The sequence below is a fragment of the Equus asinus genome, chromosome 10 (assembly GCF_041296235.1).
Source record: "Equus asinus isolate D_3611 breed Donkey chromosome 10, EquAss-T2T_v2, whole genome shotgun sequence".
Taxonomy (NCBI): Eukaryota; Metazoa; Chordata; class Mammalia; order Perissodactyla; family Equidae; genus Equus; species Equus asinus.
In genome coordinates, this window is record NC_091799.1 from 20,743,763 (window position 1) to 20,764,126 (window position 20,364).

General features: G+C 42.4%; 1 protein-coding gene across 1 annotated transcript in view; it reads left to right on the forward strand.

Moving 5' to 3' along the window:
* The first annotated feature begins 275 nt into the window (after positions 1–275).
* Positions 276–20,364, forward strand: part of PSMB7 (proteasome 20S subunit beta 7) — a 56,355-nt gene continuing 36,266 nt past the window's right edge. The window contains exons 1-5 of the mRNA XM_014840634.3: positions 276–433; positions 864–957; positions 1,789–1,886; positions 3,095–3,235; positions 8,873–8,988. Coding sequence (XP_014696120.1) covers positions 372–433; positions 864–957; positions 1,789–1,886; positions 3,095–3,235; positions 8,873–8,988 — 511 coding nt within the window. The 5' untranslated portion in view covers positions 276–371. The remainder of the gene's footprint in view (positions 434–863; positions 958–1,788; positions 1,887–3,094; positions 3,236–8,872; positions 8,989–20,364) is intronic.

A 20,364-nucleotide genomic window follows, 5' to 3' on the forward strand; every position in this document is an offset into this window, starting at 1 on the left:
AGTGAGAGGACCTGCTCAATGCAAGGAGGTGGTGGGGCTGTGCCTGGAACTTGGGTGGGTCTGTCTCCGAAGCCCGCAGAGCCGAATTAACAGTAGAAACAGCTCTGGTCTGGCGGGCAGGAGTCCTGGTCTCGGGTTCGTGCACCTTGGACCAGTCCTTTCCCAGCAGCGGGCCTCAGTTTCTCCTCCGCGCCACTTGGGGCGATATACTCCAAACGTCTCCGGGCTCCTCTAGGAGCCCGTAACTCTAAGATCAACCGCCCGAGTGCGGAATTTGCCCCGCCCCTCAGTCCTGGTCCTCTGTGGCGCCGGAAGTGCTCTACTCTTTCTGTTTGCTCCCGCCCCTACCCCGGAAGTGCTTTCTTGGGAAGATGGCGGCTGTGTCAGTGTATCAGCCACCGGTTGGAGGTTTCTCGTTTGATAACTGCCGAAGGTGCGGCCGTGCCCGGGGCTGGGTTGAGGGTGGGAGTGGGAGTGCGGGGCCAGGGTCGGAGCTGGGCCGCGATCTGATCTGGGAAGTCTAAACGCAGGGGGACGGCGGGGCCTGCGGGCTCGCGGCCCGTGTGACTCAGGGGAATCAAGGCCTGAGCGCGGGTTTCTCCTGGGGCCGGGGCTGCCCTTCCAGTCTCCCAGCGCACTCGGACACCCTCCATCTCCCTCTCCTTCGGCGAGGTGCCGCCCCTCTCTGCCGCTCTTTTCGCTGAAAAGCAGGACACTAGTCCTGACGTTGGGAGGGTTGGGTGAACAGATAGGCGTGAAAGCAAATAGTTTTTCTTTTCCTGAGTTCCTTCTTAGACGCTCTTTGTGCCGGTGCGGCGCAGTGCAGTCCTGCCCTTCAACGCTTTATTCTCATTTGCTCTCAGAAATGCCGTCTTGGAAGCCGATTTTGCAAGGAAAGGGTTCAAGCTTCCAACGGCCCGGAAAACGGGAACGACCATCGCGGGGGTGGTCTATAAGGTAAGCTGAGGCAGGCCAAGAGCAGCGGTGAGTGAACTGGTTACGCTTGGCCTCCTTTACTGCTCCAGGCCCTGTCAGGAAGGGCAGGTGTTACAGAGTACATCAGGAAAAGGTCCTTTAGGGGAGTTAAGGTCCTTTAGGGGGGGTTTAGGTCCTTTAGGGGTTTGTCAGGAGGTTTGTGCACTTAGCAACAGTTTATGTTGTTTCCTCACTTCACCGAGTTTTTGACAGGAGACCGATTTACTCTTCTGCCTTAAGTTACTACTTTAGGAAGCAGGATGATATAATGGGAGAACACAAGATTTGGGTCAGACAGGTCTGTCTAACCATTTAATTTATGTGCTGCTTCCAGATTTGGGCAGGTCACTTTCCTTCTCACAGCCACACTTTCCCCATCCATCAAAGGGATATAATAATTCCTGCCTTAGATTGTTGTGAGGTTTAAAAGAGATGATGGTTATTATTGTTAAAGGTAAAAAGTGACATCTTTTAAAAAGTTGACAGAGGTGGCTATTTTAATGGACGTATTTCTGCATATTAATTCAGACTTTTCCCATATTTGCTGTGATTTGTAAGGAAGTCACTGAATCTCTGAGCCTCGTTTGAAAGCAGGAGTGGTAATTCTTACCGCCTAATCAGGATTCAACCAATAATGTTCATTAATCAGCCTTTTCTTGAATTCTGACAGCATAGCATGATATTTTTGATAGGAGTTTCAGCAGGAATAGGGGTTTGCGGGGGCAGGGGATGGCCAACATTGTTTTCCCTAAAGTAGAGAACTATGGTTTATATATGTGAAAATGTTTTAAAAAATGTGTTTTTTAAAAATAGGATGGCATAGTTCTTGGAGCAGATACAAGGGCAACTGAAGGGATGGTTGTTGCTGACAAGAACTGTTCAAAAATACACTTCATATCTCCTAACATATAGTAAGTATTGATTGGTTTGAATCGCTCTTGTATTTTCAAACATGTCAGGGCTAAAATTGAATTTACTGTGTTCCTCACTAAAACCTGTTGTTCAACCTGTATTTTCTTTCTGTCTTCCTTAAGTGTCATTTCTTGGCACCTGTCGCCTAAGCTAGTCATTCTCAAGTCCTCTTTGCTTTAGTCTTCGATTCAGCTGGTACCCAGTTCTGCCTTCTGTGTGCCTCTTACGTCCATTCCTTCTTGTCCTTCCCTCTGCTAAGGCCTTAGCTTAGATTTTTTTTCCTCAGGGGACCATTACAGTTGTCATTAAATAGCCTCTCTGCCTTTGGTGTCTTCTCCATCTCTGTTGTTCACTCTTCTGCTATATTGAATTTTGTAAAACACAGATCTCATTATGTCCCTTTCCACTTTAAAAACTTTTCAAGAGACTTTTCACCTTCCTACACTGCTTTCAGGATAATGTCGAAACTCTGTAGCGTGATATTTAAGATCTTGCGCAGTCTCACAAAAAGCTTTTCAGCCTGTTTAACTGCCGTCACTCCATGTTCCAGCTGCACCTGGACTGTCCCTGTTTCCCTCGTGTCCCTGTTCCCCTCACCTCCATGCTGTTTCACCTTTGCTTTTGCTACCCCTCTGGTTCTTCTGAATCCAGCTCATATGAAATCTCTTCTCAAAGATCAGAATTTGTTGCTCTCTCCTTCAGTTTCCCACGGCATTTTGTACCTATGCTACTGTATTGTATTACACGAGATACTCTAACTTTTGTCTACCTGTGTCTCCTCTCAACTTTGAAATCAAGTGCTAAGACTGTGTCATATTTTCTTTATTCTCAGTACTTTGTAATGACTGGTACCTGGTAGTAATACTTGGTAAATGTCAAATTGGAAGACTTTTAACATGCCTTGCTCTGTTGTACAACTTGGATATATTTTTTAGGTTTAGTAAAATGTACACTCTGTTAGGAGCACAGAAACTAATGATTTGAAATGTTCCATTGGGCCACAGAAAATATATTTGCATATAATTAGATGCATATTCTCAACTTCATGTTTATGTAAGATTGGTTAGACGCAGCCATTACAGTGCACACATAAGCAAAAACATCTCTGCATGTACCTGAACTTCTTGGAAGTTATCCAAGAAGCTCCACTTCTAATTGAGCCCTTTGGTAATTGAATTTCAGATAAGTTTCTAATCGTATTTTTTAGTTGTTGTGGTGCTGGGACAGCTGCAGACACAGACATGACAACCCAGCTCATTTCTTCCAACTTGGAGCTCCACTCCCTCTCCACTGGCCGCCTTCCCAGAGTTGTGACGGCCAATCGGATGCTGAAGCAGATGCTTTTCAGGTGAGGTTCCAGGATGGGGATTTGTATAGCATCTTTTTGTCATCTCTTAGATTTTCAGCCAAGGAAAGCCTGGAAGCTAGAGAAAAAACATTCAGAAATATACATTTTATTCCAGAAATCAATTGTTACTAAAAAGCCATTTTAATTTCATAAGGCTTTTGATAATGTGTTTGAATTTAGGGGGTCTTTTTTTTTCTTTCCATGAATAAATCACATGTGATCAATTGAGTCATTTCCTGAGGCATAGGGTATTACTGTACCAGATAAAAATCCTTTTTTGTTCATAGTGAGAAAGAGCTGAAGGAACTTTTGAGTTCATTTTGTGAACACACACAAACACAAATGGTTGGTTTTTTTCCTCCATCTTTTAGTGGCAAAATAACAAGATGAAAAGTGATATTTGTAGTTGGCTGTGAGTGGGTGTAACAACATTAATATTGACCAACGTTTATCTGTCTCTTTGTGCCAAGTCCTGTGCTAAGTGCTTTGTGCATGATCTCTTTTTATCTTTTGAATTCTGAGGTAGGGGCTGTTAACATGTCCCGTTTATGAGTGAACCAGCTGAGGCTTAAAGAGGAGCAGTCGTGGGCCTGACCTGACCTTCGCTCCCTGCTGACTCACACACTCAGTTCCTCTTAGTAGTTTTCTTTCTTTCTCCCTTAATAATCACAGCATCACATTATGTTTGTATAGATCTTGACAGTTTTCAGATTTTAAGTCCATTTTCTCATTTACTCCTCACGAGGAGAAGAGAGGCAATGTGTTTTAGCAGAAATAGCCTGGGCATTTAGTCTTGGGTTGGAATACTGACTTCTCCTTTTGGGACCTGCCTTACCTTTAACAAATTCTCTCCTCTTTCCTTCTTCCTAGAATGTGCATCATGATATCTTTTTTTTTTTTTTTTAAAGTTGATCAGAGACCTTTATTCTGGTCCTCGTCACCCATTAAACAACCTGCACAAAACATACTCTTTATCTCTGCCCCAAGCAGCAGCAGCTGCATTGAGTCTTGTGAGAATTAAAGGGGAGCAGGAATAGAAAGCAAAGATTGTAAGCTGGCAGCTCACAGGTCGTATTCAGCTTGTAGAGAAATTTTATTTGGGCCCTATAGTGTTTTTTTTTTAAATAGTGGCCAGTAATTATAAATTGGGAGATTTAAATTAAAAATTTGGATTTCTGGCTTCTTTTGAAAAAAATTTAGAAAGAGGGTGGAATAACATGTAGCAGTAATCTTTGGAACCAAATGGCAGACGTTTCCTTTAGAAGTGGGAGCATGTGTCTGGTCTGTCAGTCTCTGCCTTCTTCACTTCTCTCTGTTTCCTGCCTGGCCTTTGCCTTCCTGTGAATTTGCAGGTCTTCTTCTAAGAGTCGAGCATGGCCCCTGGGCTCTCAGTAAGTGGATGTGAGGTAATGTCGCTGTGCAGCAAGGCCAGTAGTATAATGCCCATTTCACACTATACTGCTAAGCGAGGAGACGGGGACTTATGAGTCATGTGGGCGGGAAGCCTAGTCATAGCTGTCCAATTCCTGCTCTGGCTGTGCTGAGCCCTTATGTCAGTGATTTCCACTTATTTATGTACGTAATGACCATCCTAATCCTGGAGATTTATTGTCTATCAAATAAATTCTCCCAGTTCAGTGTGAGAACTTGTTAAAGTACGTCTGTTATCAAGATTTCTGAAGATGTTTGTGATTTTGATTTTAAATACAAAGCTCCCTCTGGTGGTTTGTGTGGTGCATTACATTTAACAATTTTTAAACTTGTAAAATTGCAGTAAAGAGAATATTTCAAGATTCCTTGCAGTGTCATTTAAAGCATTTGGCTAAATCTAGCAGATATTTCTGTTAATCTCTTTAGAATGTTCTAGGAATTCTAAATTCTGTTTTCCAGTGTTTTATTATTTTTATTTTAACATACTTCGTGAAAATTAAATTTTATAAAAGTTTTGAGAAGACCATTTAAAAATTTAAACTAGGATAATTATGGTCCTTTATGTCTTCTGACATTTTTGTTGAGTTACATAAAATGAGTCAGTGTTATAATGGAAAAAAGCATAGGATTTGACTTCAGAACTTTGGTTCAAGTCCCGTCTATAGCACTGACTGTTGTGTGACCTTGGGCTGTTCACCTTGCCTTTCATACCCTCAGTTTCTTCCTCAATAAAATGGGGAAAATAGTTTCTGTCTCTCCGACTTTTGAGGAGGAAATGACTAAAGAAGCCAGGCTCATGAGAGGGCCTTGTACAGGGCCTGATGCACATTTAGATCCCCATAAAATTCTGAGGCTGAAAAAGAGTACAAGGTGTACTCTTCCTGCTATTGCTCTACTTTCTCCCGCTGAATAACCCATTTCCTTGTATGTGGATCAGTGAGAAAAGAGGGTTGGATAAACAGAGGTGCACGTCCCCCCTCCCCCCCCCCGTTTTTTTTTTGAGGAAGATTAGCCCTGAGCTAAGTACTGCCAATCCTCCTCTTTTTGCTGAGGAAGACTGGCCCTGAGCTAACATCCATGCCCATCTTCCTCTACTTTATACGTGGGACACCTACCACGGCATGGCTTTTGCCAAGCGGTGCCATGTCCGCACCCGGGATCTGAACCGGTGAACCCCAGGCCGCCAAGAAGCCGAACGTGTGAGCTTAACCGCTGTGCCACTGAGCTGGCCCCTCTTTCCCCTTTTTTAAGCAGTACTTTTATGTTGCTTGTGTGGTAGCTAGATAGAGAAGATTAAGTGATGCCTGTTCTTTCTGAGCGTGGAGCCTCCTTGTAGGTCTAATAGAAATCTTTGCCATATACTGTTCTATATTCTGGAAACTGTTTGAATATGTAGAGACTCTTGTAATTATTATGTTAATTTTACTATTTTTTTCCTTATGAAGGTAATATGTATTCATCATAGAAAATTTGGAAAATACTGAAAAGCCTAAAGAAAAAATAAAAATTTTGCCATTCAGGGAGAATCACATTTTGGTTGGGTGTATATACTTCTAGTTCTTTAAGTTTATTTATTTGTTTGTTTGTTCCATCCTTCCTTCCTTCCATGTTACTAGTATATGTTCATGGTAAGAAAAGCTAGAAGATGTAGATAAACTAAAAAAATATAAAAATTATTTGGATTCCTACCACCCACAAGCAATTAGTGCTAGCAGGTTACACCCTTCAACGTTTTTTCTATGTTTAATAATACATATTTTGTTCTAAAAAAATAGAATCATAGTTGTGCATTTCATCCTATAATTCAGCCTAATCTTTTCACCTATTTAGTTTCTGTGTTGGAGCATTTCAAAATGAAAATAACTTTTCTTAAAGTTATTATAAAAGTGATGTATGATCATTGTAAAAAAATTCAGACACTGTAGAAATGTGAAAAGAAGTAAGTAAATGTCGCCTGATATTCTGGCACTCAGACACATACATTGGAAATCTGAGATCTCTTTTTTCAGAACTTTTATACTATGTGTGTATACTCATTTATGCATTTGCAGAAATGGACTCCTACTCTGTTATTTTGTAACTGAACCTGTACCTGTAATAGTATATTGTGACTATTGTTCCCATGAGTAAAAGAGCTCAGGATCCAGAGTTTTTACCTTGAGCCCATGGAGGAGTTCTGGAGACCTGTAACCCTCCCGAAACAGTAAAAAACTTTTGTGTGTACGCTTGTTAGGGGAACAGGGTTCCACAATTTTAATCAATTTTTCAAAGGGGTCTGTAACCCATAAAAGTTTTAAGAACCATTGATCAATATCATAATTTTTGATGGTATTGCAGCATTCCATTCTATTAATCAATTTTTGAACATTAATGATATTGCCTATTTTAAGGTATTTAAGGTATTATAAGATATTCAGTGAACCCGTTGGAACATAGAACCTTTAGGTATGTGTGTAATTAAATTCTTTAGGCTATATTCTAAAATAAATTCCTAGAAGTACATATTTTTGATTTAACGTTTTGATGCATACTGCCAAAATTGTCCTTGAGAACGGTTGTGTTAAGTTGCACTACCATCAGTAGCGTATGAGAAAACATAGCGTGGTTTTTCATGATTGTGTAGTGTTCTGTTGTATAGCTGTATCAGTTTAGCCAGTTCTCCCTCTGACTGTTTCCACTTTTTTAGCATCATAAACAGTACTGCAGTACACCTTCTTGTGTATTCCTTTCTGCTTATTTGTCCTCTTATATCCTTAGAATTAGATTCCAGAAGTAGAATTTCTGGATCAATTTTTAAGGATTTCAGTGACTTGCCAGAATATCTTAGACTCTTTTAAAGGTGTTCAACAGAGATTGTTTTGGCTTGGAAGGGAGCTGGCTGGTTGTTACTGACTTTGTTGAACACCCTGTTTGGGAGGCACTTGGTGTAATGGATCAGGCACTGCACTGAGGTGGGAGTGCTGGGTCTGGTGATTCTAACTTCTTATCCCAGAGCCCTGGGATATTGTCTTGACCTTGCTGCCAGCTCATGTGGCTTAGGACCAGTGTCTTTCCCTCTCTGGGCCTCTGTTTCCTTTTGAGGCTGCTTCTAAAATCCTTTCCTGTGCTTTAATTTTTCACTTATAAATGGAAGATTCTCTCTGAAATAACAATAGGGTAATCAAGGGACATGGAAGGTATTGGACTTGACTGTTCTGTTTACCTAGAGTGCTTCCTAATGAGTAGCTGTGTCGCAGACAATCTAAGATTATGGCTTTGCTTGGTTCTTGTATTAATTTATTTATGTCAGTTTTAATGATTACATCATTGTGCAAATTCAGCATGTGTTGGTTTCATTTTTCTTCCCAAAAGAGCTAAAGGCTCACAGTGGAGGACTTTAAATCCAGCATGTTCATCTAGCATAGCCATTCTAATGGTAAAAGGTGGAACCAAATACAGGGAAAGCAACCTATGGAAGTGGAAGACCAACCAGGTAGAGGCCAGGGGAACAAACGTGCACAGTTAAGTGGAGGTGGGCAGGGTGGAAAATGTCCTCTCACCCTCGTTCCTGAGAGGTGGAGCGTGTCCTGTGGGCGGGAGCAGCAGGCTCTGTAGGCTCTCCTGGAGTTATTGCGTCATTTAGCTCCTGAATGAGGAAATGCTTCTCTTTTACTCAATGTGAGCTCGTGTCTCTGATGATAATCTTGTGGATTTATTCAAAGGAAGGATGTTCTGACATTAGCTGTTTTCTAGTGAGGCTGTGGTGAGGTTGATAATGTAAACAGCTTGATTTAGCAACTCCTCATTGTTAGCTTGGAGGGAACTTATCTATGATGCAGAGGTGTGATCAAAGTCATCTTTGGGGTAAGCCAGGCTTGGCGCTGAGACATTGGCCAAGTACTTAACGTCTTTGGGTTGGTTTTTGTCTTCTATAAAGTGAGAATTATAGTGCCCTCTTGTAAAGGGGGTTGTGAGAGTGAGATGAAATATGGTATGTGGAGTACTTCACACAATTCGCAGTTTTTATTGGCTGATGGTAGATGTTCAACTAACGTTTGTTCCATTCCCCATCTTCTCCCCATCAGAACATCAGAACGTAACCACTTAATGTCATACTAGCAGTACCTGATAAGCTTTCTGTTGTCTGTCTTCTCTTACATCTTTGGTTAAGTTACATGCGTACAAGGTAGACTCATTTTTTTTTCTTACACATACTCTGATCACCAGGTATCAAGGTTACATCGGTGCAGCGCTAGTTTTGGGGGGAGTAGATGTCACTGGACCTCACCTCTACAGCATCTATCCTCATGGATCAACTGATAAGTTGCCTTATGTCACCATGGGTGAGTGTCGTGTTTTCCTGATGTTTCCGAATCCTCTTATTTACCAAAGTGGTCTCTTAAAGAGCTAGTTATTTCTTGTTAGAGATGGCAGTGCAATTCAGTGCTTTGATTTATTCTACAAATATTTGTTGAGTTTGTCCTACAGATTAGGCCCTGTTCTATTTGCTTGGGATATAGCAATGAATAAAATTTAGGTAACGAGGAGTTTATATTTTAGTGGGAATGGACCAAGAACAACAACTATTATAAATATATTAAAATATGTTAGAAAGTGATAAATTCTAGGAGGAAAAAGTAATGCAGGTGATATTGTGCTACAGTTATGCAAGATACTACCTTTGAAGGAAACTGGGTCAAGGGTATGCGAGAACTCGTCTTATTTTCTGCATCTACCTGTGAATTTACAATCATCTCAAAACAAAAAGTTAAAAAAAAATTCACTATAAGGGGACTTGGGAGTGTTGGGGTGGAAGGCAGACTGTAGTGGTAAAAAGGAAGGTCAAGGTAGGTCTCATGAGGAGGGTGAAGTTTAGTGGAGGAGCCTTCCAGGCAGGAGGAAAGCTAGAGTGGAGGCCTCACTGCGGGAACGTGCCTGGGACATGCGGGAACATGCAGGAATGTGTCTGCGACATGCGGGAACGTGCCTGGGACATGAAGAAATTTTTTTTTTAAGCCAGAGTGACTAGAGTCCCTCTTTACCACTTAATCTCTGAAGGATCATGGGCATTTAATTCCTCTCTGAACCTCAATATCCTCACCTGTGAAATGGTATCAATAATACTTGCATACATACTAGGTTATAATGATTAGAAATAATGTATATAAAGCATCTGGTCCAGTACCTGGCCTATAAATAGTAGTTACTCTTTTGATCAGTTTTTACATTTGTTTTTTTGCTCTAAGGGCTAGATAAGAGTATTTTTTTAATGACCAAAAAAAAGAAGATAAAATTATATATAGAAGAATTGGGATTTCCAAGTTCAAACTTTTATGTTAAATGTCTGAGTCAAATTGTACAGGTCCAGAAATTCGAACAGGTCATGTGTAGCTGGTGTTTCTCCAGCTGTTATTTACCTCCCACATTTTTTTTTTTTTTTTTAAAGATTTTATTTTTTCCTTTTTCTCCCCAAAGCCCCCCGGTACATAGTTGTATATTCTTCGTTGTGGATCCTTCTAGTTGTGGCATGTGGGACACCGCCTCAGCGTGGTCTGATGAGCAGTGCCATGTCCGCGCCCAGGATCCAAACCAACGAAACACTGGGCCGCCTGCAGCGGAGCTCGCGAATAACCACTCAGCCACGGGGCCAGCCCTACCTCCCACATTTTTTGTCTTGGCATCTTGGTTCTGCAGAGCTAGGAACACTGCTGCCTTGAATAGTTTGGAAATTGCCAGTTTGAGACTTTGCTCTTCCATTGTGTTATCCAGCCTCTTATAAAGTTTTTATACAACAGATCTCCCCTGTTTGTGGGGAGAATGATTTGCCCCCATTTACCATATGGAGGAATCTTTGTAATTATTTTAAAATGAAGATAGTTAAGTAATTTTAGAACTGTTCTGCTTTATTCAAATGTATTTGTTATCTCCATTGAAGTACTGTTTTTATTTCTTCAGTCTGATGCTTTTAAATGGTAGTAAAAGTGAAATAGCCTTCTCTATTAAGTAGTTTAATTTCTGCTTTTTTTTACTTAAAAAAAGTCATGCTTCAGAAAAGTAGCAATGATGGACAATGAATAGTCGTATATACCCTTTACTCATATTTGTCAATTAACATTTTACCGCATTTGCTCTCTCTCATGCACGCTGTTACTGTTTCGTGTGTGGAACCATTTGAGAGTAGATAGCAGACCCTGTAAGGCTCCACCTCTGAATCCTTTAGGAAGTTCTCTTACATCACCTTGATAAAATCATCACATTCAGGGAATTTAAGATTGATGCAAAGCAGTTTCATTTTTAAGATGGGAGAAGTGAATTGGTTTCTTTTGCTTTTGAAATGTAGTGATTTGTCTTATGAGCATAATCCTGAATTTAGGACACATTGTTGAAAGTCTAGCAGATTTGTGCCAGCTCATTTCACTGCTGCAGCCCCACTTTGTGCTCTGTCCTGGCTGACAGTGATCTCGCATCTCCAAGTCTAGCGTGAGTCCAGGGTGATGGTTCCACAGCTTTGAGTTTATGGCGCACATCAGTTTAGAAATTGTTACTCAACACAGTCTGGTTTTGCTATCATAAAAAACCAGGTTAAGAAGAACAAGACATCAGTCACATCTGATTTTAATACCTGAGTAAATTATTTGAGGTTTAGGTTGTTCCTCTCTTTGTTTATTGGTCATCTATTCCTCGAGTGCCTTCTGTGTAAAGGCACTGTAGTGGGCTCCACAGACAGGTGAATGTGTGGATCCTTGCCTTCAACATATTCATGTTGTGGTGAGGGAGACAGATGTGTAAACTGCCAAGGGCAGTAGGTACAAAGGCCAGTGGAGGCCCGAGGGAGAAAGGGTCACATCTCAACTGAAAGATTTAAGGAAAAGCTTCACTTCACTTGAGCTGAGTCTTAAAAGAAGGATAAGTTATTTACGTTCATTCATCAGATACTTATTTAGTACCACCTTGGTGCTAGGCCCTGTGCCAGGTGCTGGGAGTATAGTGGTCAACACAGCATCTGCCCGCAGAGCTTATAGCCTCATGTGGGAGACAAAAATTAAACAAGTAAATACACGTTAATCTAAATGAAGGCACTGTGCTAAGTGCCCTGGAGGAAAAGGACAGTCATAAGAGAGAATAACAGGAAGGATAATGGGTGTTCATAAAATCCTTAGTAGGCAAGTGACATTAAAACGTTTTCTAATGAAAGTAATTTATAAACATGACAGATTTAAGTGGGAAAAAATATTACATGAAAAATAAGTATCCTTCTTCCAAAATAACTACTAAGAGAGTAGTGTGTTTTTTCTCAGGAAATGTTTTATGATACACCTTCATCTATCTCTATCGTCTCTCTCTCTTTCTATCAAAAATACACAAATGAGGTCATGCTATACATACCGTTCCCTCACTATTAACTGGTTTTGAAGAAGTTTTTGTATCAGCACGTGTAGATCTATATCGTATCTATAACAACAGCTACATGGAATTGCATTATATGGCACTCCCATGATTTACTGACCCCATTCTCCTATTGATGGATATTTTGGTTTTTAGATTTTTGCAACCAGTGTATCTTGGTGTACTTGTGTAAGTACGTACTTCAGATAAATTCCTAATAGTGGAATTTCTAGATCAGGATGTGTTCATGTATTGCTCAGAATTCTCTGTTGCAAGCAATAGAATCGCTGGATGATTTAAGGGAGAGAATTTTTTTTAAAGGCTAGTAGATGGTCACAGGATAGCTGGGAAGGCAAGAACTGGGTTTGGGGCCAAGAACAATGTCAGCAGTCATGCTACAGAGTGGGCCATTGCAGGCGAGTACAGAATGCTTTAGCCTGCACTGCTGGCACACCTGGGGCTGGGCCCTGGCTCAGAACTCACTCTGCTGCCCTGGCTGCCTTGGGAACTGCGTCTTCCTGCCACCTCTGTCACCTCCAGTGAGTTCCTTACAGGAAAGGGTGGATACTTCTGACTGGTGAAGCTCAGTCACCCACTCATAGGGTGGTGGGGTTCCCCAGACGTAGGAAGGAAGTACAGCTGCTGGGCAGCCCAAGAAGGTGACAGATGGCCATACAGTGCGTTTTACCTTTTGAGAGCTATTGCCAAATTGCCCTCTAAAAAGATTGCACTAGTTGATCTTCCTATGAAGAGAATATGAGAATGTCTTTCTCTTACAACCTCACCAGCACTGGGTATTCTTGCCAGTGTGATAGGTGAAAGATGGGGAAAAGTGACACTTAAGGTGAGACCTGAACAGTAAGTAGGAATTAGGCTGGAATTTGCTGTCCCACTCCCTACCCCCAAGGGAAAGACTTCTCAAGCCCTGTGGTGCACAAGGGACCCACTTGGTTAAGGAACTGAAAGGCCAGAGTTTGCCGGCTGAGTAAGGTAAGTGCAGTGGGTGAGGGGAGTGTTCCATGCATGGGGCGCAGTGGAAGCAAAGACGTGGAGGGATGAAGGCATATGGAGTTCAGGAGGGTGGAGCAGAGGCCGGGCGGGAACGCTAGGCCGGAGACCATCCTGATGGTACAGGCTGTGTTGTTTCGATTTTGTTCTGGAGGTTCACATCAAATGTTTTCAAGCCAGGGAGTGCTAGGATCAGATTGGCTTGTTCCAGCTGTCTGACAACTCTAGGCAGGAAGATTGGCCTGGGGAGTCTGGGGCAGATTGGGAGATGGCCTCTGGCCAGAAATGTGGAGGGTGCGGACGGGTCCAGTGGCAGTAGGGATGGCCATTGTCATTACAGAGAGCACTCAGAGAAACCAGCCAACCCTTAGACCAGATGACTGGTCTGTGTGTCATCCGTCCTCGCCTGTCTTCCTCAGTGCCAGCCCCGTCCTGGCTCTTGACCGCAGGGTTGCAGTAACTCCTCCACCTTGGGCCTCCTCCCTTCCACTCGGGCGCTAGACCCTTTCCCTGTTTCATTTCCTTCCTCCGCTTGCAGCCTAGGCCTTTGTGGCAGCAGGCCCCCGAGCAAGCTTTCACACCCACAGCTGCAATGCTGCCTTCTCTCAGAAATGCCTTTTCTCCCAGGAGCATTCATACTCATCATCCGAGGTCTAGCCCAGAAGCCATTCCTGTGTGACTGCCCCAGGCTGAGTTAGCAAGTCCCTCTCAGGGCACTGGCATGAAACATGATCCCAGGATTCCGCTTTCCCCAGTCCTTGTCCCTCCCCCTGTGAAACTGTGAGATCTCTGAGAGTAGAATCTGAGTCTTATTCCCAGAGTCTCACAGAGTCCTGTGTGACTCAGTTAATAGTGGATGGTAAATTAATTTTCTGATTCCCCAACTTGCTTGTACCGAAGAATGTCTAAAACTTAACTGCTGTTTTATTTTTGGTGAACTAACAGTTTACAATACCCCTAGAATTAGATTGCATTTCATTTGTGTGGCCTCAGAATAGCACAAAGCATTGCATATGTGCTAGGCCTATTTTTTTTTTTAAAGCTTAATAATATTTTGAACTTAAAGCACATTATGGAGTGTCTCTTTGCCAGAGTCTCTTGGTGCTATCACAATATTAAGGGATGCTGTCGTTGCTATTTTATTGATGTGAAACCTGAAACTTAGATTTAGTAACTTGCTTATCATTGCCCTGCCTGTCAGTGGCAAAGCTGGAGTTTGAACCCTTGCCGTCCAGCTCAGGCAAACCCCAGCACAACACAGCTGCTTTGATTTTATCGTCGTACAGATGTTAACTTCATTAAGGCATTAAGCCTTGCTTCTGAATACTAAAAATATTTATACAAATTCTTGAAGGGCATTTATTTGTTTTGCGTATTTTTGACTGCTCTATGTACAGATTTCCTATCCTGCATATTAAACACGGTATTTACTGAAGCAGCTTCATAGCATCAAGGGAAATTTTTAAAAATTGTACCCAATTCTACCACGCCAAGACAACATGGTTTTTAGCTTTTGTTTCTTTCCAATTCAAGTCCACTGTGAAGAGGAGCCCTTTACCAAAGAAGGTAAAATACATTCAGTGTTTGTACTGCCCCAGCTCTGCCTTTGTCCTTCTGTCAGCCTTGTCCGCTTTGAACAGGGCCTGCCTGCATCTTCTCCTGCAGTCATGGCTGCGCAGGCTGCCTTCCTTCCTAATGAGGGTGTTCTCCTGGCTTCTGGTTGTTGTTGTTGTTTTCCTTTCTTTCCTTTTTTTTGAGGGGGTAGGGAGCTGGATATTGAGACAGAACCCCAGAATTGCCAACGTTTGGTGGATTTTGTTTTAATTCATGTTATTTATTTTGGGTGAGCTACAAACCAAAGCTCAAACTGCAGGTAAACGAGAAGGCCCTCCTAAATGAAATGCTCCCGTGGAATATTAGCTTTCACTGTGGGATTGAGGCTTTCTGTAAGTGTGGCATAAGTGAGAAATGAATATTTCATGTAAATTCTCATGTTTTAGTTAAATTATAAGAAACAAAAACAAAACTTTGTAATTAATATTTTTTTCTGAGTGGTTTGACAGTAAGAGCTGGAAGCTACGAATTACCCATAAGACAAGGGTGTCTAAATTTTGTCTACCCAGGGGCCTGTATTGGCGACTAGCCAGGCGTCTGAAGGCTACTCTTAATTTACGTTGAATCGAAGACACCTGTCTTGTCTTGCACATCTTTAACATGCTGGCGCAGCTCATTGAGCGCGGGGTCCAGGAGCCTCCTCTCTGAGAGCTCCCCTTCCTGAGGGTTTACTTGGGAGAGGAATGTATCAAACTCCTTGTGCTGTGGCCCTTGGACAGCTTCTGTCCTAAAACCTTTGGTGGGGACGTGCTGTTGGCCCTCATGATAGCAGTGTTCGTCCAGCAGCTGCTGGGAGATGCTTTAGTGATTTCATCTCTTCAACGCTGTGATGTGGGTACTGTCATCCCTGTCTTACGGATGAGGAAATTGAGGCTCAGAGAGTATGCTAAGGTCACACAGCCAGGAGGTGTGTGATCTGGGATGGGAACCCGGTCTCTGTGACTTTTTCCCCTTGGCTATGTTATTGCTGTGAGTGATGTGTGGCATGTGGTCAAGACAAGATGTGATTTGGTCCATTCTCAAAAAAGAAGAAAGAGCCTCTGGTTTCATTTAATTATTTCTTTTTTAAGAGAATGGTTTGCAAGAGACTGCAGGTGATTGATTAGTGTGATTAGTGAAAGCTGGGCAGGATTCTTTGGGTTTTATTTATTAAGGGAAAAGGATTATAGTTTTATTTTCTATAGACAAAATGTGGATTCTCTTAATTCTCAGATTAATTAACTTATTCTTTTAACTTGCCAGCTTTTCTTTATTAGACACACTGAAGTAGTGTCAGGAGAAGCTTGGGGACCATCTTTTGCTATTATTTTGGCAGTGTTCCTTGTAGCAGCATTGGCAAAGTATATAAAATTTTTATTTTTGCCCACTTATTCACATAGAGAATTAATATGAATAAAATTTCAAGCATGACATTCCTGGAAATGAGGCCCTTGGACAATTTAGGAATACTAACTTAAGGAATAAACATTGGTATGCACCATCAGGGAGCACTTGGGGTCACTGCCAGGGCCATCCAGGTAAAATTCCATCTCCAGATAAACTGGTGATACTGTTTCCTAATTACTCTGAGTCCCACTTTACAGAGCCCTCTAGCAATTGAAAAGATCTGGGACAGAGTAGTAAACATACCCGATGTCTCGCCTTGTGGTCAAAAAAGAGCATTGGAATTAAGTTGGAACATACAAACATCGGTAGGGAGTTCAGACCTGCCGTTTTCTCCGTATTTTTACACTGAAGTGCAACCTTTGTGTAGACAGACGTGATATCTCCACATGACTCAATTTTGAAAATTTTCTTGTGCTGGATCAAATTAGTGCGCTACGAGGTAAATGTTTCTTCCCCATTCATTTTCAGCTCTTGAATCAGGTGTGAACTCAGCAGCACTGGATTAGTTCATAGGCCTACATAAAAGCCTTTTCAGAGGGCGTATGGACTACAGAGCTCCAGTGTTGCTGGAAACTCTTTCTCCTGACTCCTGTGGGCCGGGTGACTGTGTGCAGGGTATCCACAAGCATATGTCTCCATCAGTACTGGAGTGAGTTTGGGCCTCTGTTCTCTGTAGTCAGGGGCAGTGCAGTGGAGGAGACCCCATTTTGCTGGGAGCTTTGTCCATGTAACCAGGGACCACTCGAAACTGACTTTTCCATAACCACCTGAGATATAAGCTAGAATCCTAGAAAAAGAGATGGAAGCCCTGGCTTCGGTCCCAGCCCTGCTTGACCAGGGCTAGTCACCTAACTGAACCTCAAACTCCTCATTTCTAGAAAGAAGTGGATTTTTTGACTTGGGAGGGTCACAGGGTCGTTGGGATGCTGCAGTGTCATAATGTATGTGAACACGCTCTGTAAAGCACTCTCTGCTTTTTCTGTGACTTTGTTCTCTGGGCGCCATATTTGAGGGAGTGTGGGATAGGGAAAAGAGCTGGTCTTTGGAGTCCAGTGGGGTTCAAATCTAAGTGCAACGTTTATTAGCTTTTGACTGTGAGCATTGCTTTCTTCTGTAAAGTGAGGCTTTAAGAAGCTGTCCCATGGGCAGTGAGATACTGGATGTAGAGATCTTCGTCTGGAGCACAGCCTAGATGTTTAGTGCATGGTGTTTTGATAATTTTAGTGCAAATACGTTCTCTGTGCCCAGTTCTGTGTACTAAGATTTCTCTGGCAGTTTTTCCTGCTTTGATTAATATAAGTAAGATCCATTTCAGAAGATTTAAAATGTGCAATGCATGGATTTCATATCTTAAAATTTATGCCACTGTTCTTGGAATAGTGGCATTCCTAGAATGCCAGGAATTAAACAACTGGGAACCGAAAGCCCATGAAAGTTGGATTATGCATCTTGATTCCTGGTTGCTGCAAAGATGGTACTAAGCCAATAGATGGTGCCGTTACGTTAGGAAGTGAGAAAATATTTACTTCTAAAATTCATCATGTTGTTACAGGGAATGTAATACAGCCAGCCCTTGCCAGTTCTTAATCTGTTCTAATTAGAGTGGACTTTATTCTTAATTCTGCTTACAAAATATTAAATATTCCTTGTAGGTAAAATGTGTGGTATTGAATTAATGTGTAGGGTGCTATTCCTCCTGTTCTTTCTGTTCTGGCGTTTTACCATGAAGTCATCTCTGGCTTGAGTTCAGTTCTTAGTCTACAACCAAGTGAAAGCCCTTGCCAGGAGTACTTTTCAGAACAGCTAAATGCAGTGCTCGCATTTTAAGTCCTTTGCTTTAAACCCCACTTCAGAGAGAGCGAGGTTAACAAATTCATCTTTACCTGCTCTTGTTTCAGAATTGGACCAGAACTGGCCCTGCTGCAGAAAAGTGCCTTTATAGTCATAACCTAGTGCTTGGTGGTCTTTTACTGTCTTATTGGACAGACTAAGTGGAAAGTCATTTCATGCATCAGAAGACTTTTCACTGGGCAGTTCCTAGAACTAGGGATTTGTTGTTAACCAGATCTGCCATTACTAGCTGTGTGACTTTGGGTAGGTTCCTTTACTTCTCTGGACATAGTTTTTTGTCATCTAGAAAATACTATCTAGTTCTAAGTGAGAAAATATGTGTAACAGTGCTTTGCGCATGTTTTTCAGGAAGTAGAATTTCTATTTGTACACAGGCTCTGTGGACAAGATACACCTTTACTTTTGATTAAGGCTAGGTGTGTTTTATAATATTGAACTTTCTGGTCCTTTGTCCTTGAGAGTTCTAAGGGACATGAAAACTTGGAAAAGACCTGCAAAGTGGAGTAACTTGTAATTTGGGAAGTTATTTTGAAATGTGGACCGGAGTAAAGGACGCCTTTGAAAGACCTGTCAGCTCGGACTGCCTTGAGCTCCTGCAGCAGGAAGGAGAAGAGCGCCCGTGCTCGGCAGTGCTGAGTGAGAGCGGCTGTTTCCTGACGGGGCTACTCATGGGGGCTGATTAAGAGAGACCTAGTCTGGGGTAATCTTCATCCTCCATTTCATGCGCTAAACCTTGCGTTAGGTGACTCCTCTATTTGAAGGAGAACAATTTTCTATCCTCATACCTTGTGGCATTTCATTAAAACACATTAATGAAATAAAACCTTTCACTTTTCAGGCCTGGCTGCCCTGATTGTTAGCCTTTCTTAAGACTAAGTGTTTATAGCCTGTCAGGTCAATGAGAGTTGCAGTTGCAGTTATAAGAAAAATCCCTGTTCCCTTCCAAGTGACATTTTAAATTATTTACTTAGAGTAAAATTTAACTTCTTTTTGACTACATCACGTTTAGAAAAGGAGCTGCATTTTTTGAGAAATTAGTTTTTGAGTGAAAATGTCATTGGATGCTTTAAAGATCTATTTCTAAGCATATTAAATGGAATGTATATTTTTTTATTCATTGGGAATAAAAGGTAGACTCTGACATTGAGGTACATTTACTGATGAAAAGGAAGCATTCTTCCCCCTCACGAGGGTTTAAATGTAATACTCAGTGCTTACTCAGGAGTGAAAACATCAAATTAAACTGTTTATGCTGACAAAGGACAAATCTGGATTTCAGCAACCCATGCAGGATTGTCTGATTGCTTTGGCCTGCCTCGCCTCCAAGCTTTGGCCAAGACTTCTAATGAAATGCATGCATACAATTAAACCATTACTAGTCGGGGTCTGAACTTTCCCCAGCGATGAGAGGTGCTCCACTGCTCTCTAGTGGCTGAATGTGGTCCCCTGGCACCAGCATTGTTTTATATTCATAAATCAGCTCTTCAAACACTGGCAGTGTTGGCCTACAGAGCAAGTACCAATACCAGGAGACTAGGCCTTGTAGACAGGAATGGAGTGAAAAATATTCCTGATCCTTAAGTCTGTGGAAAGCACCAAATTTTACCCAGGACGAGTGGCTGGTTGAGTAACAATGAGCAAGTGTGAGTAAGCACTCTGTCAGGGAGAGCTGACACTGATGGATTAGAAAGTTCTGTGTGTTACTCCTGTATTGCTGCAGATGTCTTCCGCCTTGGCAGGCCACAGTGGCACAAAGGTCCTTGGGTGCTTACAGTGGGCCCCGCCTTAGCAGAAGGAGCGGCTTTTTTCCTGAAAGATCTGGTTAAATTGATTTGGGGAAAAGCAGGAGAAATCCATTTCCTGCTGCCTTTCAGAACCTCATGACTTTGAGAGAAGAAAGTTTGAACACTGCTGTTTCCGGTAAAGCTGCCAACCCTGGAACTTGTTGAAATTGATTGTATAAAATAGCTCCTGGAGGATGGGGACCTTGAACTAGCTTGCTTTTACTGGGGTTTCACTATGTGCCAGGCATTCTCGCTGTGTGTCATCTCACTCCACTCCCCTGGCCACCCTCTGAGGAAGATACGTTCTGTCCTCAACCCCTTCGTAGGAGGGAGGAAGCTAGGGCGGTGGGGCTGCTACACCACGCAGTTTCAGGGGCAGCGTGGGCATTGTGCTTGACATTGTGATGGTGCCTCCTGGAGCAGTCTGGTGGCCACGCTGGGCTCCGAGGCCCTCAGTGACGTGCTGGCGGAAGCAGTGAGGAGGCGCCAGAGCTGTGCTGCCTCCTGTGCAGCTGTGTGTTCCCAGAGCTTGCCAGCTGGTGGGCACCTGGGGTGGTTGGTTTGAAGGAATGAGTAGGATTTTGCCCTTTGGAAAGTTGCATGGGCTTAAGAGCTGCAAGCCCTAGTGTGAATCTTGGTACCACTTCTTACTGACTGTATTGCCTTGAACTAGCCAAGCCTCAGTTTTCT